The sequence below is a fragment of the Sesamum indicum genome, linkage group LG8 (genome assembly GCF_000512975.1).
Source record: "Sesamum indicum cultivar Zhongzhi No. 13 linkage group LG8, S_indicum_v1.0, whole genome shotgun sequence".
NCBI classification, from domain to species: Eukaryota; Viridiplantae; Streptophyta; class Magnoliopsida; order Lamiales; family Pedaliaceae; genus Sesamum; species Sesamum indicum.
This window is the reverse complement of record NC_026152.1, coordinates 16677011-16703197: the sequence shown is the minus strand read 5'-3', so window position 1 is coordinate 16703197 and position 26187 is coordinate 16677011. Positions and strand designations below refer to the sequence as shown.

The window sequence follows — 26187 nt, the reverse complement described above, 5'->3', positions numbered from 1 at the left end:
ATATCGGTGTTAATCGTGGCTTTACTGCAAGCCTTGCACATGCTTTGAAATTAAATGACTTTTACCACGATACAGTACACCAGGTAAAGATCATACTTCAAAATATTTGATTACTCTTGATGAGGAGCTTCAACAGGTCCTGTTTATGTTTTTGGATTTAATGAATATGTTTACTAGCATAATGTTTGGATTTGTTTTCTGAGTGTTTTGTTGTATTTTGTGGAGATAGAGAGAGAAAAACAAAGATAAATAAGTGTGTATTAGAGATAGTATGTATGTTTGGATTTGTTTTTGAAGATAATTTAAAATAAGTATTGTATGTTTAATGTTGTGTTTTGGGAGACAAAAATTACTATTCATTGTCAAATCACTGTCAAATCATGTCTTTTTTATATATTTTTATGTATATGTATGTGTAATATATATGCATGTATTTATGCTAAAACAGTTTAAAACACCTAGATAAGGTGTTTCTGAATGATGGCAAACATTGGGTATGTTTTGACTCGTCCCGGAGATAACTTGAAAATGAAAACAAACATAGTGCTACTCTTTACTCGAGTCTCAAGTATGTTTTCTTGATATGGGTGTCTTCTCATTATCTGCATATTTAATATTTTTTTCATACAGTTTGCACCAACCTATCATGATTATGTGCTCTACAACCATGGCGAGGGTGATGATGGAACTAGAAAGTACAGGGCCCGTACTTTTGTTCCAACTGGCCCAGAAATGGATGCTGTCAGAAGAAACAAACATATGTTTGGGAGCAAATCCGACGACATGCAGTCATCCAGCCTATCATCTTCAGTTTGTGGTACTCCTCGAAATTCTGATGGGACAAAAGATACCGTGAAGACGGAGGCAATGAACTCCTCATTGCTCAGGGATGCATCAAACTCAGTCTCCCTGCCTTATGATCTTTCCCTCATTGACATAGACCTTTCTAGATATCCAACAAAAGTAGGTGCTGCTAATGAAGCTGGGACAAGATGACTTGCATAAAGTTGTAGAGAATCTGGGCATCTGTTGTGTTCCTTTTCTTGTCATATTTGGTAGTTCATGCTGTTACTGCAGCTGCTGAGACTAGGATTTGTACATGTAGGTAAAAATTTGTTCGACATTTTCCCATATTTACAGGAGCTTTAACCATAGTTACATGCCAGTTGTGGTGTAGACAAATATTTTTATTTCGGCATGCCACTGTACTGAACTTGAGGGCATTATTGTACATGAAATGAAATTCAGGGGTTTGATTTGTTTTATATTTGCGAGTCAATCTATTTTGTGTATGAGAAAAAAACTTTTATTCCCTTTTTTTATTTTATTCATCTGTAACATGTGTTTTCTGGTTCAAGCAGATTTTATACCATGGACTTCTATTCTTCTGCAGCACTGAAGTTCAAGAGGAATATGCACTGCTGGTATTTCAGATACTCTCAACATCTTTTGTAAGTTGCTTGTGTTTGATGGATCTTCTGAGGTTTGAGAGAAACTGATATGCACTACAGGGTAAGTCACTGGTATCTGTGCATCTCTTGTGCTTGTTTTGACTGCTATTGGTAGGAAGTTTTGATGGGATAAGGAGACTAAATTACTAAATGGCATGAATCCAACACTTCCTCTTGCCAGCAAGCTAAGAGGACTAGATAGCAGATAAACAAGGAAGAAGGTGCCTCATGAGTTGTTCTATGCTATAGAAACTATAGTAACTACGTCTTAAACTTCAGCTATACATTTAGAGGCATGGGTTTGTGGACATATGAGGGCAAGAATTCAGGGAAAATTCGAAAACCAAACATGATCTTAAAGAATGTCTGCTAGATTCTAGGCTTAGCGGTTGTTTAGATTTAAATTCTACTCGTGTCAAGAGATCCCTATTCCGAATGATAATCTTAGGCTAATTTCTTCGATGCTGGAGTATCTTCTACTTTGCAAGTAGTTTACTGATCAATAACAATATGTCTGATCTAAGAAATAATACAAACACAGAGACGAATTTATGTTGGTAGAATTCATACAAAGGTAGAAATCATATTGGGCGTAGCAACGCATGAATGCCTGTACTTTCTATTGAAGACTTTACTTAATGAAAATTTAAGAACTGGGGAGAAAAGCATTACAAAATTTCTTTGTATTATGTGGATATCCATGATTAGGACACGAACTTGTAAGGAATTTCTGTATGCTAAGACGGACCATTACATGCATCTGATGAATAATATCGGGCATAATTCTTGTTTTGTCTGCATAATCTTGCATTCTTAGTTTATAGCTGCTTGTGTAACTGTAAAGCTTCCAACTTTGATGTTGTACTGAGAAGCAACCTGTACAAGAAGAGGTGACTTGGTGATTGATCAATACATGCCTAGTTTAGGTTGCAAGTTACTTGCAATCATTTAATAATGATTAGGGAACTACATGTGCTGATCCTTAGTTTTATCATGAATGATCTTTTTAATGATGCTTGTATAATATCAAGTACTCTGTTCTACCAACCAACAGCAATTTATATCCCATAATCAGCCTTGGGGTCTGCATTTATTTACACTAATGATGTGAAATGAGGTTAGAGATAAGAATCGTCCAAGGTCTTGATTTGCTGGCATCTTCAAGCTTGCTTTTGCACTTAATCTCATCAGATAGAGAAAACTACAAAGCTTACAGTATAAGACAGCGCATGCATTCTGGATGTTTTGGTTGTATCTGTCTTGATTATCTGATCCTTTAGTACTTTAGTCTATCTTTAAGCTCCTACTTAAACTCATTTCTCAAGTTTTCCCACCTATCTTTCTTAAATATCTTCATCTGATTGCATTGTAGGAATGCTTCTTTTTTAAGTTGCATAATCGGATGGATAATTGTTGATACAAAGTGAAATGCTGATATCACCGTGTGTACACGTAAGTTGGAATAAAAGGAACTCTAGTATATTTTAGTAAATAATTCCAAGACGACATCAAGCTAAGTAAATTTTTGGATTAAAAAATTGAGGGAAAATGACCCTCTTCTTTTTCCCCCTCTTGAAAATTGCAAATATGAGTTGGGGTGATGTACCTAAAATAGAGATCATATATGCGGGGAAGAAAGAAGCTGCTGATGTGATTGAATAGTCCCAAGTCCCAACCATAAAAGAAAATGTGAAATTAGACAACATAACTGCAAAGCAACCTACAAATACGATACTCTCGTGACTCTTTTTTAAAATTCTCATTTTACCCTTTCAAATTCACCCACATTGCACGTTCAGGTCACGTGACCTGTGACCATCATCTCTATACCACTCTTTTTTTTTTTGCCTTTTTAATTTGGAAAATATTTAACCCCGAATATATACATTGGTCATTAAAATTCAAAACACTTGTTTTGTTCTTTGTACGAGGCCCCATTACTAATTATGTTTTTATTAATGGTATGGAACTGTGAAAAATGAATCGTCAAACACCAAGTTGTGGCAGACCATCTAAAAATTACAATTGTTAACTTGATTGTTTCAAGGGTCCATTCTATTTTCACTAATTGCTATATAGAGTCCACATAATTTTGGGATTCAAATGTCTACAAGTGCGCAATATTAGTTTGAGCTAATCTTTTTATTACTATTGTAAGTTTCCGTTTCTGGAAGAATAATTATTATTGTGAATTTAAAATCATCTAATTACTAATGTCATTTTCATTTCCACATCTATATATAATACAACTGAAACATTAGAACTATTTATGATTCCTTATTCATTGATATTTTTAAAGACATAATTCTTCCATATCTTACACTGCGTATTACTAATTCTATCATAAATCTAAATATTTGAATATCCAAACGGTTAGGAAATCATGAAATTTCAGTCAAAATTCGTATAGGAAATTTGACCCAACATCTCCACATACTAAAACTTCTACTATAAGGTAAGGAATTAAAAGGAAACAAGAAAGGGAAAAAGTCCAAACCCCAAAAACCTTTCTGACCACATCCAAAAACGCTACTCAAGCGACGGCTATCCGTCGCTAAAGCAAAAAATAAATACAGGTGTGACTAATGTGAGTCCCCCTTCATAAAAGCCGCCAACGAAACCCTTTTATATACCCTTCCCACCTCCCACCAAAAGCCCCCACCCTCCTTCTCTTTCTCTCTCTAAAACTATACATATATACACGCATGCTGTACGTATAGGTGCAGCCATGGCACTCAGCTACACGAGCATGGGGCCGGCGTACCTTTTCAGAAGTGAGACCGGGTACACGGAGTTGGAGAAGAGGCAGCTGTTCTTGAGAAGCTACCAGTTCTCGAGGAAGCAGAGTGTGGCTGAGAGGATCAAGAAATCGTTCTTCAGAGTGAAAAAGGTGATGTGGGTTCGGTTCAGATCGGCCAGAAAGCTGAGGAAGATGCTGTGGTTGAAGCTCAAGAATGGCCTCTTTTTCACCACCAGGAGAAGAAGGTTGTTCCTGCGTCTGCATAACACTAGCTACGGTTTTTGCCACGGTTCTTCAAAGGGAAGTTCGTGGCAGTCTTCTTGTTTATGGTAGGATCGATGATTTCCTTTTTTTTCTTTTTTTCCATTTTTAAGTAAAACTGTTTGATTTGGGATTTCAGTGTAGTAACTTATTATATGTAAAACTTGGCTTAAAGTATGAGTTGTTTCTCGTGCTGGTCTTGTTTATACATTTGCGACGGATGTTTCTTGGGAAGATTTGTTTGTGTATAGGGTTTGAATGAATTTTTGGTGGTGGTGGTGCTGCTGCTGCTGATGATGATGATGGGAATTCCTGTAGTATAGCCATGTATATATGTTAGTTGCATTAATGGGGCTATTTTTTAGAGGTAGACTCTTGTCTGAAAAATCAGAATTTTAAGATTAATTTATACAGAATTGTTCATAAAATTAGAATAGTTATGGAGCATATATAAAATTTAAGTCCCATTTTCCTTGAATTTGTTATTAAATTGAACTGAAGTGTAATAATATTTGCAATGTAGTTATTTTGTCATAGCCCAAATCACAAAATAAATATGATGTATTATTTGTATTTAATATGTGATCAAAGCTTTCTGCATCAAAGTCATATATCATGCTATAATCGCTTGCTATTGAAAACACACAAAAAAAAAAAAAAAAAACAATCGGGCTAAATATGAATTTCTTTTCATTTTTTTTTATTAATATAAACACATTCCATAAATTTTATTAACAAATTGACATTATTTATCGAACAGGAAAAAAAAAGTCACGAATATTAGGTATAATTTTTCAAACCATACGAAGTCTACGTATCATTACACCAAATCTCAGGAGACCCTTATTATTATTTAATGAGTAGTGCAAGAAATGCCATTTGTTTATTCTTGTAATGTATATACATGTTTGTATGGCTCATAAAACAATATGTTATTCAACCAAAAAATGTTGGTATGTTTACAAAAACATGAAAATCGTACAAGCATGTCCCTATCTGTATCATGAACTTGTAAGGGTTGGTTGCAGGGAATAATGATTAAAACGACTGCATTTATTTATAAATCATATAATTGTGTAAGTTACAGTGTGTGTGGTGTGGATTATTTTGCAGCAAGTTAACATGTGATGCATTAAATTGAGATTGGGAGATGCCAACTGCACCAACATCTCAGACTTTGAGGAATAATAATAAAATGCAACAGCAGTAGTGTACAAATCTTGGTCCTGTTCTTCTTCCACATTACATGCATAGATGCAGCCTCGACCGCCCGGTTCTTCTTCCCTTTATTTATAATTAATCTTATTAGTGGACAAAATACGCTCGATGCGATGCATGTATATAATATTATTATTTTTTAATTAATAAAAAAGAGAAAAGAAAATGAATAGCTTGCTAAAATTACTAAAAATGAGATCAAATGACTAACAAAGTGATTGTTTTATGTAAACATGAGTTATTCAAGGGCATTTTGGTCAAAATATATTGACGATAGAAATTGATTCTTTAAAGGTCGTCACACTTAATAAGCAATATAGATAGATATGTGAAATTCAAATTTCGGCCATTTTGGAATTATATATCGTCCCATGTGAATTATGTTATTTATTTACCTCTCCATGCATAAATAATGCCTCGCCTTTTTCTTTTTATTTTTATGTGTACTCAAAGAATAAGTTAACTTTTAAATACATGTTTGGACGTTGGCAAAATTTGAGATCACATAATCTCGAGGGTCTCTGACGTTGTTCCACAGTTCGAATTTTTTATGACAAATTAAAATCGACAGTTTCGATTACATTCAATACAATATTTCTTGAATATATACAAATAATTTGTATTTTATACCTGAAATATAATATTAATATTAGCATAGAAGATTTAAATTGAGCATTTAATGTATGTGGGAATTAGGAAAGTGGGTGTGTGTGTGTTTTGTGGTGCAGAAAGAAGCGGAATTGATGCGCTGTTTTCAAGTCTTAGAAATAGAACAGAACATTCCCAAGACACAAAAAATAATTAAAAAAAGATATATTGACATTGGGTTGTGCATAAAAACTCCATTATTCAAATCCAAAGCAGCCTCATATAATAAAAAGTCAGTGGGAATCCATTCCTCACTCATTACTTTTATTTTACACCTACACTTGCAACTCTTTGATCCCATCGTATTTGTCATGATTACAAATATTTTTTTTATTTAAAAAAATATTGATGATTATCTAACAAATACCTCATCAATAGGTTGTCATTATTGGATATTTATTAGACGATCGTTAATTTTAAGGTGTATTTATAATTTTTCAAACAACGATGAGTATTTGTAATTATAACAAATCTAAAAAAAATGCATTGTAAAAGACGAACCCAATCACACCTTAACCTTATGGTTGAAGCAATATTGGGTAGAAGCTATTGTTTTAGCACAAAGGGAAATTGGTTATCTGAACCACTCATATGTGGAAATGTTGGTTGTGTGTAGGATGTATTCTGGTAGTTGTACTGAGTAGTGTGCATGATTTTGGTTTGTATGGTACAAATTAGTGTTAGTGTGTATTATTGGTTTGACCAACTTTAATTGAATTGGGCAGTCAAGAAACAAGTACTAGTAAGTCTGTTACGCCCTTCCCTTTCCAGCCCTTTACTTCACTTCATTATTAACCACCACCTCTACTATTTCTTACAAGTTTTAATTACATGTGATTCCGAAAATTATCATTTTAGTTCTGTAATTTAAAGGGGGTATATATTGATTTTCGTAATTTTATTCTGTAATTTTTATAGTTTTGCAATTTTAATTCTGTTCCGGCCAATTTAGTTTAACAATTGTATGTAATTTGCACATGATTCAATTAAATTGTATGTTACTTTAAGGAGTGAAAATGGAATTTAGAAGCAAAACGGAACCCTTTTTTTTTTTTTTTTTTTTCTGATTTGTTGAATTAATATGTTGTTTGAAACAATGTTGATGGCGACAATCCTATCCCCATTTTATTCCCCAACCTTCAACACAGACTGAGATTTTTATTTTTTTTTTATGAATGTTAAGTAATCATAATTAAAATTTAAGTATTGACATTGATTTATTTATTTTTTATTTGATAATTCACATTGGTTTATTCGGCCATAATTGATAGTGTTGATTTATTTTATTTTTCAAGATGTGATTATTTTAAAAATAAGAAATAATTAATTTTTTAAGTGTATAGAAAAATTTATGTAGGCATTATTTGGTGGTGTCTCGAGAGCTTAGGAGACGAAAGATTTTCATCAAAAAATTTAAAAACAATTTTTGCAAATCAAGTATTATTTTGAGAGCTTCAGATATTTTTTTCATTCGTTGTTTTCAAAGTTTGTAGTGCTGCTATTTTTAAATTGTAAATTCTTTTATTTTTGAAGACAAATTGCTATCGTCGTTGTACCACCAGAACGAGACAATGATCGTTTGAAAAATAAAAAGTCTAACTCTTGACTCGGGTTCTTAATACACAACTAGGAATTATTTTTATTGCTCGGTTTTATATTTGTTCCATTCATCTATATTCCTTTAATAATTTAAATGCGGGAGATCAAATATCTTCGATTTTATGATGCTTTTTTTTTTTTTTTCCCTCTTTTAGTTTCTACTTCTATCTCCCACTTTAAAGTTGAGGTCCATAACTTTAAAATCATGAATTTGAACTCTACCAACGTGTGAGATATTATTTTATTTTAATAATATGTGTCATTCTGTTTTAATATTAGTTGTTGATTAGATATAATTACATGATATTGATGATTAATATATAATTGTTATAATTATCCATTGTTATTAGATATGAATATTTGATATTAATGATTGTAATAGTGACGTAATAGTTCATCGCTTACACTTCAAAAAAGAAAAAAAAAAACCTCCCGTTTAGTCAGGAATGAATTCTCTATTTCAAGTCGTAATGCATATTTTACATCATATAATATATACATACTACGTATATAAAGATTACATTATTATTTTATTTAATGTATGATCTTATACTCATAACCTCTATATATTACATGGAATAAAAGATGTAATATGATTTTAAAAAAAATAAAAATTCAATTCGCACTTTGCCTCCACTGTCTCGGAGTTACAAAGTAGATTTGGATAGTATTTATTTTTATCTAATTTTTACTTTTTTTTTTGCTCTCTCCAAATTTCTCTATATTTTTTATCATAAGATTATTTACTTTTATCTCAATCCATCTCGTATTATCTTTATCTCTTAATTTTTATTTATTTCATACTATTATATTCGTTTTTTTATTTATAAAAGAAAAACCCAATCAAAATAAATAAATGTAATAAAAAATATTTTAATTTTTTAAATTACTTACAATTTAAATAATTAAAATATTCATAAAGTGTGCTATGTGGCATTAATTTGTATGATGGACCATTTTATTAAGCCAAATCCACATAATCTTTAGTCTAAACAATTAGATTGAATTTGAATTAGATGTTTTGTCCTTTTGCTCCTCTAATTCGCCAACACACACACATATATATATATATATATATATATATTCCCTTTCGGCGCAGTAACATGGTTAATGTAAAATTCATTATTATTATTAGATGATGATGATGATGATGATGATGATGATGATGATTTAAAAAGAACTGGTTGTAGGTATATTTCTGTCCTTTAAGATGGATAGAGATATGGTACTTATATTACCACAAACATGAATGCTAGTCCATCACGTAATGTATTGTCCGCTCTGATTTCATGAATCTTATATGTTTGTTTTTTAAAATATTAAGAAGAGGACACTTTACGGCTTATGCTATTTAGCCCATCATCATATCACACATATATAAATGATTACAAATGTTGTTTATATATAAAAATATTAATATTTATTTTTTAAAATTAATCTAAATACAAATATACTTTTTTAGAAAATTACATATAACCCCGAAAATGTCAACAAAATGACACAAACTACTAACTGTTTAGCTGACATGGGTAATTTATATAATTACGTATAAATAGGAATAGTTTGTATAAATAAGTCATAGATGAGGGGTATAAATATAATTATCCCTTTTAAATAACATATATTCTAATGAACAATCATTTATCTCTTAGATGTTCTGGAGTATACATTCAGTTGATTATTAATTATGATATTAGGATTGAGAAAACCCAATATTAATATAAAAAGATATAATTGATGAGTAAAGAAGTGTATTAAACTTCCAAGTCTTGGCTGCAACCAAACAGTTCACTATATTCCCTCCACTTGATGCCTATTTTGTCCGCCTTCTCTCAACTTGTAGACCCCTCTTCATTTGCCCACAATATATAGCCCATAAAATGCCAACAAACTCTACATTATTATTGCACTCAAACCCCTTCATCATCTAACTTTCTTTATTCACCAATCATTTGCTAATGTAATTTTTAGCATTTATGATATCTTAAATAGATGTAACCTATAAATTTTTTAATTGATCAAAGTTGTTAAAAGTATTTGTTCTAGTGAAATGGTATTAAAAGCCAACCCTTGTTGGCCGTAACGAGCCGACCACTCTCAATCAAATGATGGGTGGTGGGTTCGATTTCTTCTATCGATTTAAGGACTACGTCGGTAGATAATTTGTAAGAGTTCTTGCAATCCATCTGTGATTTTGGGAGCATAGTCTAATTCTTAGTGGTGTTCGGAGCTAAAATCACTGTCTGAAACTTGATATAGACTTGTTTAGTACACTGTGACTTAACATGGGTAATTTTTGTAATATTGTCTGATGCCCTTGGACTCATTCTCACTGAAACTTCTTGGACATACACTCACCTAAAACTTTCAGAAAATTGGACAATTCTTTAGGCTTTCTTTTGTAGCTACTGATGATTACTGACTGAAGATCATTAAACTAAACTCAAGTAGCAATTAGGAATATTTTGGAATGTGATTATTGTACTTGTAAGATCAGAAGAGGTTCAGACTCCAAAATAAGTACTGTGTTTATGTTATGGGGATCATGTGATGTAAGATCACGACGATACAGCCGATCAGGAGGTAGATCTGAAGCCGGCTTAGCAACGATCCCTTTCGTTATATTATACTATTCTTAGTGTCTGTTTTCACCAAACTGGTCTAAATATTCCTCATCTTGACTAATACCTGTAAATTGGACCTAAACCATTCAATCTAATCCCTGTCAAAAACTACATAAAAACTAGGTAGTTAGATCTCTGTCTTGTTATAATCCTTCACTCCAAGAAATCATAAACCTTTGAGTTTTTAATACAGACATCAACTATTTTATGTGTCGTAGATATATTCTTTGCATCCCTCCAATGATCGAATCGTATCAATGAGCATATATTATTACTAGAGACAGAGAGGGAGGATACTGAGCTGGTAAGTATGATAGCCATGTGTTGGAAGGATAGGGCAGCATCTCCACCTTTCAGCAAAAAACCAACTTAGTACTTGAACATTTTCTCCCCTATTAGTCCTCATCAATGCAATGTATTGGAGTATAATATGATGTTAGCCATGTGTTGGAGGAATCCAGACCTGGCAGACTTCAGCTCCTTTTCCCATTAAAACTAGTGTGTTTCTGAGGCAATACGGCGAAAGGGATTCTCCATGTGCCTTCCCATTCTCTCCACACTCTATATAACCTCTCTGCACTTGGATATTCCTTAAGTTTCCATGCCTATTCAGCATTTTATCCAGAAGGAGACGATGTTGCAGATGGAGTTTCAAGAGGCGGTTGGGGGTCGTTGGAGAGGCAGATACGAGAGGCTATACGACAGCAGTGAGGAGAGGACGGTGAGGACGAGACGGTTCTTGATGAGGAGAGTGGACGGGAGAGTTAAAGGCGTGAAGCTGTCGCGTGCTAGGAAGTTGAATTGGAAGCCGTTTTCAATCATGTTTGTGTTGTCAAGGAAGATTGCTGGTTTTGTGAGGAGATTGAAGATGGATGATGCTTGTCCAGCCATTATCTTCTCCTGTCAGTGGGGTCTTCCTGTCATTTCTCATTCATCTGTCAACAGAAGAAAGAATCCCATCTCTTCTTACAGGGGTTTGACATGGTTTTAGTGTCCATCTTGTACAAGAACCTTGAGTTCAAATATGAATGTTAATTCTTATTTTAACTCCTTGTTTGGATGTGATATATATTGTAGTACTTGAACATGAGTTCAACAACCTGTAAGAAAATGATAGAGTTTAAACATTCCGGTGACTTGCAAATGCAACTTCATTTAAACAAAATAGCTTATGACCTTCAAAATTCCAGTTTGTGATGCATATGATTGATTTTTACTTACCCAAAACTTTCAATTTTCATTTGTCATGTAAAATTCCAAACAGAGTCATATTTATTCAGAAAAAAGAGCCAATACAACAGTAAATTATACACTCGTATTAGTGGCGGAAGAACTGAAAATTTACTTCAAATATGTACAAATCAAGATTCATTATTTCCTCATTAGTATCTGGGAAGTCCACTGAGCCCACCTTTGGATGCAAAGCCAGCCATGAATACCACATAAGACTCTTTGAGGCTCAACTGAGAAATGAAAAGCTTCCCCATCTTCACCTTTAACTGAACCTTCTTCACCTTCTTTGAAATGCTCCTCCTCATCGTCACATCCCCGTTTTCATCATCTATCTCAGGTTCTTCCATGATCGTCTCGAGCTTCATCTTAAGTATTTCTTCGACGTCCATTCTTGATTCCGTCCTGATCAAACTCTTCTTGTCTCTGCACGGCACCGCCCACCACATTTTCCGACACCCTTTTCTCATTCTACGCTGGCTGAAAATGGTCGGGACGAAGAACCCTTCAATTCAACGAGCTCAGCAGTGTGCTAAAACAGCAGTTCTTGGATATGTGCAAGAATTTTGATCAGTTTCTATGTATGTCTCCACTGCCCTTTAAGTATGGTGGGGAGTAGTTCTCAAAGGCTTATGCTTTTGCTCTTTACAACTTGACTTGATCATGACAAGCTTTTCTTTAACATTTTTGCTTATAAACAAAGACTTATTTATAACTATATTATGCAACTACTGGTTTCCTGGATAAGATGAACTCATCAAAAGTCTTCTCTTTTTCTGTTAGGTGTGTGCTCTTTTTCATCATAGCCAATTGCAAGACACAAAATTTACGTGGTCCGGAGACGTCTCTTACGTTCAGGACTGATCAAGATCGATTTCTATCAGAACGATTTTGAATGAATTACAGTAAAACGTCACCCGTCAACTGCTTATACCAAAACACATATATATAAAATATTACAAAATTACAACTGCTCCATATTCCAACAGTAAATTCATAACCAAAAAAGAATGGCTTAATATGATTTCTGTCCTTATGCTTAACAAGCTGAAGTATTTTAATATAATGGGGATAAGATTGCATATGCAATAATGTCTAATGATTAAGTTATTAAACAATGTGAATGGAAACTCTATTTAAATACTCAATTCTATGAAATAAATCATCTGAAAAATATCTAAGGACTGGTAATGAGGCTTTGTTAGCTGTTTAAATATTAGAGACATGTATATTCTTTTTAAAATAAATATACTTGCAAGCTTTGCTAATAGTCCATCATTAGCCCACCAAACAAGCTACCAAATCACTATTAATTTGTATATTTTATATACAAAACCACCCAATTTTCAAAAAATTCATATTATGTAATCGCATTTTATCCCTACTTGAAAATAATAATAGATAAAAAATTCTCCTAAAAGTCTGGATTCGACTTTTTATTTTAGGTCATGTTGTATTTTTTATTTTGATTTGACATATACAAGTCACGTGTATAAAATTTAAAATAAATAATATAATTTTTATTCACGTAATATATATATATATTAAATAAAATATATTACAAAATTTAAAATAAAAAATTCAATCCTGGGCTCAGCTTTATTGGGTGTTTTTTTCCCAGGCTTTGGAGTGATTGATGGATCTCCTTAGGTTTGGGCTCAAAATCCACCTGTCAGCTGTGCACACGTTCTGGGTTTAGGGGTGATTATTATGAAATTATAATAAGGGAAAATTATATCTTCACATTTTGATGTATTGTTTATTTATATAAATTATTTTTACTATTTGAAAAAATACATCAATCAGAAATATCAATATCATTTTCATAAGGTATCCGATATTTTTTGAAAAATTACATGTACATCAATAAAAAAACGTCAACATAATTACACAAACTACTCATATTTCTGGTTGTTATAATTAGTTTTTGTAATTACACAAAATGATTTGTGTAAATAAATTATAAATAAAGGGGATAAGTATAATTATCCTTTATAACAATAATGGGCATTTAGTTAGGTTGAATAAACTATCTTACAAACTAAATATTATTTTCAGAAACTTCAAAATATATTTTCTTTAAAAAGAAATTAAATCCAAAACATAGTAACATGTTTACATGAATATTGCTTTCCTCAATACGATTAATGAAAATATAAAATTATCAATTTTTTTCCACAGATAATTAAAAAATGTAACGTAATTTAATTTTTAAAACATATTAATTATTCTAACATTTGAAAAAATAAATAAATTGGAGACGGGATTAGGGACGCAGTGGGTTACGATTTTTGAGGGGGCTGGGTTTCGTTATGTTTGGATTTGTGTTTTAGTTGTTTTATTTTGTATTTTAAAAATAAATATAAGTGGTGTGTTGAAAATAGATGATATGTTTGGATTTATGTTTTGTGTAAATTTAAAATATTTTAAAATAAGTGGTGTAGATTTGATGTTGGGATTTGGGAGACAAAAATCACTGTCAAATCATATATTTTTATATATAAATATGTATATATATAAATATTTTATGTTTAATGTTGTATTTTTGGAATTCAAAAATTACTGTTTATTGTTAAATTATGTCTATTTTATATTATATATATAAATATATATTATATATAGAAAGTTGAAAAATAGAAAAATACACAGATAAAGATGTAAAAACACAAAAATAAACACTAGGTGTATTTTATATTGTTTAGGAAAATGCGAAGTAACAATCCAAACAAAGCCTTTTTATTTGGGGCGAGTCGGACTCTCTCAAATAAAAAAAATAATTAAAGGAAAGTTTCCTTCATGGATGAGTCAACAAGATGTCCATGTATAGTTTCCTTCCTACGCAAGTCTTTGAAGTTTGAAGAGCACTACTATGCTTTTGCTATTGCTATTGCTATATTTATCCATTACCCTTCTGTGTCTTGTAACTTACCCACACAAAGCAGAACTCCTGTTTTTGGAAACATGTGCACGCCTTGTACTTTACCTTGTGACACGACAAACTGTGCAATTACACCTTCTCACATACGACGTAATCTTGGGAACTTTGTTTGTTCCAAGGTAGGTAGGTGTACGATGTATCACTGCTACTACGCAACTGCGGAATATCGTCCTTCACAAATCACTGCTATAGTTTATTATTAATATGTTCTGGTGAGAAATTTGTGGGGGTGTCAGAGCAAAGGGCGCCTGATCCCTGCTATTGGCTGTGGAAGAATGAGATGGGGCGGTGATGAAAAATCTAAAAGGTGGGGTGACGCATTGTGGCTGAGCTTTTCTTGTTGCTGGGATTGCATTTCAGTGTGCTGTAGCACTCCGATTCTCAGTTCCAAGCTCCTCAACTTTGTTTTGGTTCACTATTTCAAGATTTCTTCTCACAACTTCTTCTTGGTATCTGCAAACTGAAGGGTCAGTCTTTGTGGGTTTTCTTTTTTCAATCACTATTCACTTGTAGAGGATAAAAGGAGAAAGGCTTAGCAATAATTTACTCTTTTTTTCCCCCTTAATTGTTGTTGTTTTTGGCTTTTGGAATACAGGGTTTGGTATTATTGGCTAATTCGTTAATACTAGATGCTGAGTTGAAGTTTGAAAGATGAGTATAGGAGTTCGATGTTCTTGAAATTTAAAGCACTTATCTGTGCATAGGAGTTGGCTTGAGTCTTACTCTTGGTGTTTTGTTTGTTATCTAAGTCTGTGGTGTGTTATATTTTACATTTGAAGTGAAAAAGCTAGACTAGAGTTGATGGGATTCTGATGTGGTATATAGAGTTCTTAGGAAAATAATATTTCTGGTGTTATGGGCTGTGTATATCCTTCTAGAAGTTCAAATTTCTAATGGTCCAGAGATGGGAGTGACTGACCACGATTGATCCTCTATGGGTGCTTGAATTTTTTGTGCATGATATTAGATATGGTGGTTCTTTTGGCATGACTTCTTGCTACCTGATTAAATTTCCTGTTTTTGTTCTCACTTGTTCAGATTCCAGATAGAAATGTTGTCTTATCAATCTGGTAAGCCTTCTGATTCTTCAAAATCAGGACATAGTGCTAGGGTAATTGCACAGACGTCCATAGATGCAAAGCTCCAGGCAGAATTTGAGGAGTCAGGTAGTTCATTTGACTACTCCAGCTCAGTCCGGGTGGCAAGTGTTTCCTTTGAAGAGCAGAGACCTCGTTTAAGTAATGCTACTTCTGCTTACCTTAATCAGATACAGAAAGGAAAGCTAATCCAACCGTTTGGGTGTTTGTTGGCCCTGGATGAGAAAACGTTCCGGGTGATTGCCTACAGTGAAAATGCTCCTGAAATGCTTACAATGGTTAATCATGCTGTTCCAAGTATTGATGACAACTCAGTTCTTGATTTCGGATCAGATATCAGAACTATCTTTACTGCTCCCAGTGCTGCAGCATTACAGAAGGCTTTAGGGTTTGGTGAGGTTTCTTTGTTAAATCCAATCTTGGTTCACTGTAGAACTACTCGAAAGCCTGTTTATGCTATAATCCATAGAGTCACAGGTAGTTTAATCATTGACTTTGAGCCTGTCAGACCTCAGGACGTCCCTATGACATCATCTGGGGCCTTACAGTCTTATAAGCTTGCAGCCAAAGCTATTAATCGCTTGCAGTCATTACCTAGTGGGAGCATACAAAAGCTCTGTGATACGATGGTGCAAGAAGTTTTTGAACTCACTGGTTATGACAGGGTGATGGCATATAAATTTCATGACGATGATCATGGAGAGGTGTTTGCTGAGATCACGAAGCCTGGCCTCGAGCCTTATCTGGGATTGCATTATCCGGCCACGGATCTCCCACAGGCTGCTCGTTTTTTATTCATGAAAAACAAGGTCAGGATGATCTGTGACTGCAGAGCTAATCATGTGAAAGTTATCCAAGATGAGAAACTCTCTTTTGATCTTACATTATGCGGATCAACACTCAGAGCCGCACATAGTTGCCATTTACAATATATGCAAAACATGAATTCCATTGCATCATTGGTGATGTCGGTTCCGGTGAACGGAGTTGAAGATGACTCAGATTCTTCACGGCCAGAAAAGAGAAAGACGCTTTGGGGATTAGTGGTTTGCCATCACACAAATCCAAGATTCGTCCCCTTCCCTCTCCGATATGCATGCGAATTTCTTGCCCAGGTGTTTGCCATCCATGTTAACAAGGAACTAGAATTGGAAAATCAGATGCTTGAGAAGAATATTCTGCGGACTCAGACCCTCTTGTTCCATATGCTGTTGAGAGATGCACCTTTAGGTATTGTGTCTAAGAGCCCCAATGTGATGGATCTTGTGAAATGTGATGGAGCTGCTCTACTATACAAGAATAAAAAATATAAGTTGGGATTAACTCCAACTGACTTTCAGATTTGTGACATAGTTTCATGGCTTGAGGAATGTCAGGGGGATTCCACAGGTTTGACTACAGATAGCTTACATGATGCTGGTTTTCCTGGGGCTCTTGCCCTGGGTGATGCTGTCTGTGGCCTCGCAGCAGTTAAAATAACTGATAAGGACTGGCTACTCTGGTTTAGGTCACACGCTGCTGCAGAAATTCGTTGGGGTGGAGCGAAACACATACCAGGGGAGAAGGATGATGGTCGGAAGATGCATCCGAGGTCTTCATTCCAAGCATTCTTAGAAGTTGTCAAGACACGGAGTTTACCTTGGAAGGACTATGAGATGGATGCCATCCACTCTTTGCAACTTATTCTAAGAAATGCATTTAAAGAGGCCGAGGCTAAGGCTTTAGACACCAAGGAAATTCATATGAAGTTTAATGACCTGAAAATTGATGGAATCCAGGATCTTGAAGCAGTAACATCCGAGATGGTCCGCCTGATTGAAACTGCCTCTGTGCCTATCTTGGCTGTTGATGCGGGGGGGCTTGTGAATGGTTGGAATACGAAAATTGCTGATTTAACCGGCCTTCCTGTTGATGAAGCAGTTGGTAGGCATCTTCTCGATCTTGTGGAAGATTCTTTTGTTGACAAAGTGAGTGCCGTGTTGGAATTGGCACGTCAAGGTATATTTTCAAATGGAATGACAGCTACAACACTTGCATGCAAGAATATATGGATGCACGACTTGAGGCACGATAGAAAAGGAGTTTGTACCTTTCTCTTCGTTTTCCCCCTCCCTCTAGCCTTTGCAAACATAGATCTTCTCTGTGCTAACTCTTTTTCCTTCTTACTTTTGATCAGGGAAAGAAGAAAGAAACGTACATTTTGAGATTAAAACAGATGGGTCAAGGAGTGAGGCTGGTCCAATCAGCTTAGTTGCAAATGCTTGTGCAAGCAGAGATATCATGGGGAATGTCATAGGAGTATGTTTCATAGCTCAAGATATAACCGTCCAGAAGAGCGTGATGGATAAGTTCACAAGAATTGAAGGAGAATACAGGGCCATTGTACAAAATCCTAACCCATTGATCCCACCTATATTTGGCACAGATGAGTTTGGCTGGTGTTCTGAGTGGAACACAGCTATGGTGAAACTATCAGGATGGAATCGGGAGGATGTGATCAGTAAAATGCTTATTGGTGAAGTCTTTGGTACACATGCAGCTTGTTGCCGTCTCAAGAGTGAAGAGGTTTTGGTGAACCTTGGTGTTGTACTCAACAATGCCGTGACTGGTCAAGATTCTGAAAAGATACCATTTGGTTTTTTCTCGAGAGGCGGGAAATATATAGAATGCCTGCTTTCTGTGAGCAAAAAGTTGGATGGAGAGGGTGTAGTAAAGGGAGTCTTCTGCTTCTTGCAGCTGGCAAGTCATGAGCTCCAACAAGCACTTTACGTCCAAAGATTGTCAGAGCAAACTGCTATGAAGAGATCGCGAGTCCTAGCTTATGTGGCAAAGGAGATCAGGAATCCTTTGTCTGGGATAATTTTCACTCAGAAGATGATGGAAAGAACTCATGCGGATGATGAGCAGAAAAGCTTGCTGCACACTAGTCTTAATTGTCAGCGTCAGATAAACAAAATTCTTGACGACACTGATCTTGATAGTATATTGGAAGGGTAAGTGTAAATCATTATGTTAAGCTACAACCTCATTAGTTGAACATACGGAAATCGATTTTCAAACATCCTAATCTCCCAATATGGTTGTGTCCGCAATCTGATTCATTTTGATGATCTTAGAATCTATTGTCATTGTCTGAGTATAAGCTTAAGGAAGAATGATCTACTTTTGCATCATTTTTGCTGAAAAAGATTGATAGCTTCACTACAACGTGACTGATCTATCTTCTGTTGAAGCACATGCCCGAGTAAAAAGCATTCCCTTATTTTTTTTTTTCATGGCATACATTTCCCTTGGCCCGCTTGCAAGTAATCTATTTTTCAATGAATTATATCTTGGACACCCTCCCAATATTCTGAGCTTTTGCAAATTCAAACTTAATTTTCGTTTGGATTCATTCAGGTACTTGGATTTGGAGATGGTGGAGTTTGAGCTGCATGATGTCCTCATTGCTTCCATCAGTCAAGTCATGATGAAAAGCATAGCAAAGGGCATTATGATAGTCGATGACTTGGCTCCGAATCTGTCAACCGAAACGTTTTATGGAGACAGCCTCAGGCTTCAACAAGTACTAGCTACTTTCTTGCTAGTGTCAGTTAATGCAACACTGAGTGGTGGCCAGCTTGGTCTCACAGCCACTTTGACTAAGGACGCTTTAGGCAAAACTGTTCAACTTGGCCGATTGGAATTCAGGTAACATGACAACTGATCTTTACAAATTTTGCCCATGTTATTACCGAACATGATACAAAGAACCGACTCTTACTTGTTGATGTGTATCTTATCTTCGGCCTTACATACTGCTACTGATATTATAGAATAACGCATAGTGGAGGAGGAATAGCGCAAGAATTGTTGAGCCAGATGTTCGGTGATGCGGCAGAAGTGTCTGAAGATGGCATCAGCCTCTTTATCAGCAGAAAACTGGTGAAGCTCATGAACGGAGACGTTCAGTACTTGAGGGAGGCGGGACGTTCGACTTTCATCATAACTGTCGAACTTGCAATCTGTGATAAAGCCCGTGAATGAGTGCTAAGACGTTTCCAAGCCCCGTGCTGAGAACTTGTGTTCTTCAGAAGAGGACTATGAAAAATCTGTTAGTTTTCTGCTGCTGTTTCAACTTGTACCTTTGGGGTCTTTTTGTCATAAGGTGAATTTATTAGTTCATAGAGAAGTTGGCGTGCCTGCAGCCTGCCTCAAAGTTATCCCAATAAAGTTGTACCCATTGAATTTTCTATTTTAATTTTTATCAAATCTTCTTCGATTTCATTTGACATATATATATATATATATATATATACACAAAAATTATGTTATTTATTTTATTTAGAAAAAAATATTTCATTTTATAATTGGATATTTGTGTAATTAAATATAATTTAATCTAAATAAAAATGTTACCAAATCTTTGGACGTCTAATACGAGATATACGACTTTTCATCTCTCTTATCATTTTTCAACTCAATGTAATGTATAAGCTCAATTATGATACTTCAAAACTTTGATTTCTTATTTACTCAAAATTGATTGCAACAAATTAAAATGTAATATACTCTTTACATAAATGACACTAACTCAGAAAAAATGTTAGATAATCATTAAATGGGATGTTAAGATTTGGTAAAAATCTAATTTATGAAATCAATTTTCAACAATTACTACATCTATGGGATTTTTTTTTCTTTCTAAAAATGTAATTACATACATTAATATTTCAATAAATTAAATAATATATTAATATAAATAAAAATAATAATTACATAAATTTGTTTTCTATTACCAAAGTGAAAAGTCAAAATTTCAGATTGGCCAAGGGTAAATCTGTCTTTTTGGAAAAATAGGAAAGGAGGTTCTTCAAACTTTCCCCTAGGGGCGTGCCCCTTTCTGGGAATTCCCTTTGAGTCGAGTGGAGGCTTAAGCAGACTCATTTTTTCTCAAGGAGTGTGGAAACCAAGAGGCGGCCGAACTGCAAAAATGGAACTCAATTTCGCGGCCGATTCTCCGCCGCTCCATGCCATCGCCGCCGCGAAAATTGCCGGCGTTTCCCTCGTCACCAACCCAACTCTGGCTGCCGGCTCTCCCCCGACTCTCGTCTTAGCGAGCGGGTGAGTTCTCGTCTTATTCTTGCTTTGTTTTGAGAATATGAGGATTGCTTAACTCTTGTTTGTATTAGCTTGTCTCTAGTTTCATTTTTGGTTTGTCTTTATTCCCTATGCGGTGCACTTCTTGAATCTAATGCTGAAACTGGTCCTGATTAGGAAATCCCATAGCCTTCCATTCTGTCAATTTTTGAACTTGGTTGGGATAAGAGTTCTGGATTTTTGAGATTTTTTTTTTGTATATTTATGTTGGAAGATAAAAGAATCCCCAAACGGTGAACTGAGTTCGACTTCATGGTGAAATTAATGGCGCTAATATTCAACTCTCTTCCTCGGAGGAGAGATTGCTTCTCCTTGATAAAGCCTACCTGATTGCTATGAAATTACGATTGGTTAAAGACTTCATGTTGTGACATTAAACTATAGTTATGTCATAATGAAGATATTGAAAAGCACAACTCTTCCCTAGATTTCGTGGATGCCATGAAATTCGGTTGCAGATCCATTTTCATCTTTTCCTTTTTAATATGAAACTTTATTGCCCTTTCTCGTCTTTTACTTGTGCAAATGCAAAGAAAGAAGAATAACGTTCTCCCATGGTAACTCAAATTTTTCAGGCAGAGACTGCATGGAGCACTTGTGGTTCTGAGATATATTGGCAGGATAGGAAGCCTGCCTGATTTCTATGGGGGAGACGCCTACCAGTCAAGCCAGGTGTCTTTCTCATATCTTGACTGCTGATTTTACTTATATTAAACCTTACAAGATTTTTTATCAATCGGTTTTGGTCTTATAGATTGATGAATGGCTTGAATATGCTCCTATCTTTGGTTCTGGATCCGAATTTGAGGGAGCATGCGGCTTTGTGGATGAATATTTACTGCAAAATACTTTTCTAGTTGGCAACAGTCTGTCAATTGCAGATGTTGCTGTCTGGGTTGGTCTTGCAGGTAAGGTTTCTGATTCTATGGAGATCACATTTACTTATATTTTGATGTGTACTATAACTTGGCGACACACAGCCGCTTTGCTAATTCTTAGTGGATATTGATTTTGTCTGTTATATGATTTTTCTTGTTCTTTTACCTTTTAGGAGCTGGTCTACGATGGGAAAGTTTAAGGAAGTCTAAAAAGTACCAAAACCTGGTCCGTTGGTTCAACTCAATTTCTGCTGAATATGATGCTGTGTTGAGTGAGTTTGCTGCAACATATCTTGGGAGACGAGGCTCCTCAAAGGCAGCTACTTCTAAGTTGAAAGAGCCTCAATCTTCTAGTTCTCGGTCAACCGCAGTGGAGAATGGTGCGACTGAAACAGCTGGAAGCAGGGCCTTTGAGGTAGACCTCCCTCATGCCGATGTTGGAAAAGTGAAGTTACGGTTTGCACCAGAGCCCAGTGGTTATCTTCATATTGGGCATTCAAAAGCTGCATTGTTAAACCAGTACTTTGCTGACCGATACAAAGGCCAGGTGATTGTACGATTTGATGACACAAACCCGGACAAGGAAAGTAACGAGTTTGTGGATAATCTTCTGAAAGATATTGAAACTCTGGGGATTAAATACAGTGCTGTAACATACACATCAGACTACTTTCCTCAGCTCATGGAAATGGCTGAGAAACTCATAAAAGAGGGCAAGGCCTATGTTGATGATACTCCACGCGAGAAAATGCAGCATGAAAGGATGGAGGGGATAGAGTCGAGGTGCAGGAATAACAGTGTAGAGGAGAACTTAAAATTGTGGAAGGAAATGATTGCTGGTTCTCAGAGGGGTTTGATGTGTTGTCTTCGAGGGAAGTTGGACATGCAGGATCCGAACAAGTCCCTTAGGGATCCGGTATATTATCGTTGCAATTTGACTCCTCATCACAGGATTGGAGCTAAGTATAAAGTATACCCAACATATGACTTCTGTTGCCCATTTGTTGATGCTGTGGAAGGTATCACACATGCCCTTAGATCGAGTGAGTACCATGATCGTAATGACCAATATTATAGAATTCAGAAAGATATGGGGCTCAGAAAGGTCCATATATACGAATTTAGTCGGCTGAATATGGTTTATACACTTCTTAGCAAGCGCAAGCTGCTATGGTTTGTTCAAAATGGAAAGGTTGAAGGTTGGGATGATCCACGCTTTCCCACTGTCCAAGGAATAGTGCGCAGGGGTCTGAAGATTGAAGCATTGATACAGTTCATCTTGGAACAAGTAAGTTGTAGTCCTTGTTATCCATTAGTATGTGCAGATACGCATATTTGTTAATAGGGTTTTTTCTTTTTCATTATTAGTTTTTAGTTAATAATTTAGTGCTTGTGACGAACAAGCTTCCTATGTTCAATTTCACTGAGGGATTTAATCACTTTGCTGAATTGATTAGGGTGCATCAAAGAACCTCAATCTTATGGAATGGGACAAACTCTGGGCCATCAACAAGAAAATCATTGATCCCGTGTGCCCCAGACATACAGCTGTCATTGAAGAAAGACGTGCTTTGCTTATTCTAACTGATGGCCCAAAAGATCCTTTTGTGCGCATTTTAGCAAAACACAAGAAATATGAAGGAGCTGGAGAGAAAGCTGTAACTTATTCAAATAGATTATGGATAGATTATGCTGATGCTGAATCAATCTCAGTCAATGAGGAAGTAACTTTAAAGGATTGGGGCAATGCTATTGTCAAAGAGATCAAGAAAGACGAAAATGGGGTTGTTACTCAGCTAGAGGGAGTTTTGCATCTTGAAGGCAATGTCAAGAAGACAAAATTGAAGCTGACTTGGCTGGCAGATAGCAGCGAGCTTGTCAGACTGACTCTGGTCGACTTTGATTATCTTATCACAAAGAAGAAGGTGATGCTTTAGCGTTGTTAGAAAAGTTTTGGTTTCATTCCAACTTCTGTTTATTTGAACTTTCTTTTGAATTTTTTCGTTGTTCATTTAATTGGAACTTTTTCCAGTGTTCAATAAGATTAGCTTATTAGAACTGTTCAACACATGCAGCTTGAGGAAGATGAAGATTTCATTGATGTGGTGAATCCCTGTACGAGAACGGAAACTTCAGCACTTGGGGAATCTGACATGCGGAACTTAAAGCGTGGGGACGTCATCCAGCTAGAGAGAAAAGGTTATTACAGATGCGATGCTCCTTTTATCCGATCCACAAAACCCATCGTCTTGTTTGCAATTCCAGATGGCAAGCAGCAAACTGTAGCCAAGTAAGAATACAGCTGCTGAAAACAAGCTGTTGTCTCCATGCCGAATTAATCGAGTTTTATGCATTTAACACTCAACTTAATTTCTGTTGTTTTATCAGTTATATATGCCTTTGAATAGCTCCCGTAGCTTCATTTTACAGGTTGCCTTCTGAATGTGTGCAAAAAGAGAGCATTTCTGCTGTTATGCATTTAAGTACAAATATAATGTAGGGCGTCTTCGTTCCTTCCCTTGGCATTTTATAATCGATATTCTGTTACGGTAGGGCAGGTTAGTTTGTTATTTGGTAGAGCATGTTGGGTAGACTGTAGAGTAGATTTTTCTGAGCAGGATGCGCTCACAGTGAAGGGATCTTGAAATTAAAGGTTTCAGTAGTAATGGTAAAATAACGTGATTTTAAAGGAGGCCGAATTCCCACAATAGCTGAAGACTATGCAAAGTATTTGGCGGAACAGGTCTGGTAAACATTTTATTACCTAACACACCCCTCTTATAACCATATTTACATCTAAATCCATAATTATTGACGTTATTCAATTAGCACTATCACTGGCGCTTGGTAGTGTGTGTGTGTTTCCCCACTCTAACAATGTCGTTTAAGCATATTGACGTGATCACCTTCTCCATTGTTGTATTGCATGCACCAATTGGAAGAAATCGTATTTGGGTCATCAATAGGATTTGTTAGCATACCCCAAATCGTCGCATTTTTTTTTGCTCTTTGTTCATGTAAAGGTGTATAGCATTACATCTTTATACATGTTTCAAAATTTTTTGGATATTAAAATATAACACTTACTGAGTGAGAAATAAAGCTAGAAAATTAACTTTTTCTTTGGCTAAATTTAACAGTTTCCCATCTAACGATTTCAGTAGCAGGGGATACTTATAAATAGGGATTATTATCTTAACACCCCTTAATCTATAATTCATTTACAAAAAGCATCTCGCCTTTTGAATGATTATATATACATACATTAGAAATGTCAATGTTGAATAATTATATATATATATATATATATTTATCAGAAATATCAATATTATTTACGTTAAATTATTTTTGCTTTTTAAAAAATTACACACCCACCCCAAAAATATCGAGAAATATGATTTCTATAATTATACAAATGCAATAATAATTTGTGTAAGCAGATCATAAATCAAGAGTGTAAATGCAATTATCACTTATAGACATGATATTTTAAGAAGGGATTTGTAAATATAATAGGGATAATTATACTCTCATTCTCTGAAGTTTGGTGTAATTACATATAGATCTCCTGTAATTTGAGAATTGCATCTAGTACCCCTAAAGTTTGCTCTAGTCTAACGAATAAGTCGTCCTCATTAATCAAAATTTATTGAATTTGGTTATATTAGCAAGAAAAATGAATGAAAAATTGATATTAAATCTTGATTGACTTATTGCAGGTCAAATAATATTTTCGAACTCAACTATCCTTATAACTGTGAAGATATATCTCCTAATATGCATTAACGCGTGAAGACTTATGAGGGTAATTTTGTCACAAAAAATTATTTGACCTGCTATAAGTCAGTAATAAATCAATTGGAGGTAGATATAGATTTTTGTTTAAATTTTTTATTAATATCAGCAAATTCAATAAATTCTGATTAACAGGTGGACTTATTTGTTAGGTGAAAGCAAATCTCAGGGGTGCTAAATTTAAATTTTCCAAATCATACGGGATTACGTATAATTGCACCCAACATCAAACAAGGGGATTGTAATTATCCCATATAATATTAAGAGTTATGAAATGAGTTGGTGAACCGAATTTAATAATCACTTACAATTAAGCAGAGATTGATTGGTGATTAGTGTGAAAACAGGAGTAATATAAGCATTAGTTGATACCTAAACAAAAAAGTAATGTTATTGGGTGTGTGAATTGGTTGTATCCACTCCCATCACTGGAGATAGCCGTTGGCAGCGAAGCATGGGCCTCCTCTGTTTTAAATCATAGATTATTAATCAGAGAAAATAATATAATTAACGCCATATTAAGGTACGTAGTATCAGTCTTCTTTTCTGTTTGAGCTTCAGACAATACG

General features: G+C 35.0%; 4 protein-coding genes across 6 annotated transcripts in view; all 4 read left to right on the top strand.

The window, feature by feature from the left end:
- LOC105169023 (transmembrane protein 184A) overlaps positions 1 to 1265 on the top strand; it is a 6902-nt gene extending 5637 nt beyond the window's left edge. Inside the window, 2 exon segments of the mRNA XM_011089281.2 lie at positions 1 to 83; positions 631 to 1265. The exon segment at positions 1 to 83 is cut by the window's left edge and continues 18 nt beyond it. Of these exon segments, the coding sequence (XP_011087583.2) occupies positions 1 to 83; positions 631 to 996 (449 nt within the window). The 3' untranslated portion in view covers positions 997 to 1265.
- LOC105169022 lies at positions 3985 to 4825 on the top strand. Its single transcript, XM_020696254.1, has one exon. The coding sequence runs from the start codon at positions 4180 to 4182 to the stop codon at positions 4522 to 4524; it is 345 nt and encodes a 114-aa protein (XP_020551913.1). The 5' UTR covers positions 3985 to 4179; the 3' UTR covers positions 4525 to 4825.
- On the top strand, positions 14631 to 20072 carry LOC105169021 (phytochrome A1). Of its 3 annotated transcripts, none has more exons than XM_020696201.1 (5): positions 14631 to 15016; positions 15748 to 17891; positions 17983 to 18799; positions 19206 to 19496; positions 19622 to 20072. In XM_020696201.1, the coding sequence occupies exons 1-5, from the start codon at positions 14985 to 14987 to the stop codon at positions 19830 to 19832; spliced, it is 3495 nt and encodes a 1164-aa protein (XP_020551860.1). In that variant the 5' UTR covers positions 14631 to 14984; the 3' UTR covers positions 19833 to 20072. The 3 variants fall into 3 exon arrangements, with proteins under 3 accessions (XP_020551860.1, XP_020551861.1, XP_011087580.1); XM_020696202.1 differs by having other exon boundaries at positions 14633 to 15016; positions 15748 to 17804; XM_011089278.2 differs by having other exon boundaries at positions 14633 to 15176.
- Positions 20688 to 24337, top strand: LOC105169020 (glutamate--tRNA ligase, cytoplasmic). The gene is made up of 6 exons (XM_011089277.2): positions 20688 to 20909; positions 21521 to 21617; positions 21700 to 21853; positions 21997 to 23111; positions 23281 to 23748; positions 23899 to 24337. Exons 1-6 carry the CDS (start codon positions 20779 to 20781, stop codon positions 24115 to 24117), a joined length of 2184 nt encoding a protein of 727 aa, XP_011087579.1. The 5' UTR covers positions 20688 to 20778; the 3' UTR covers positions 24118 to 24337.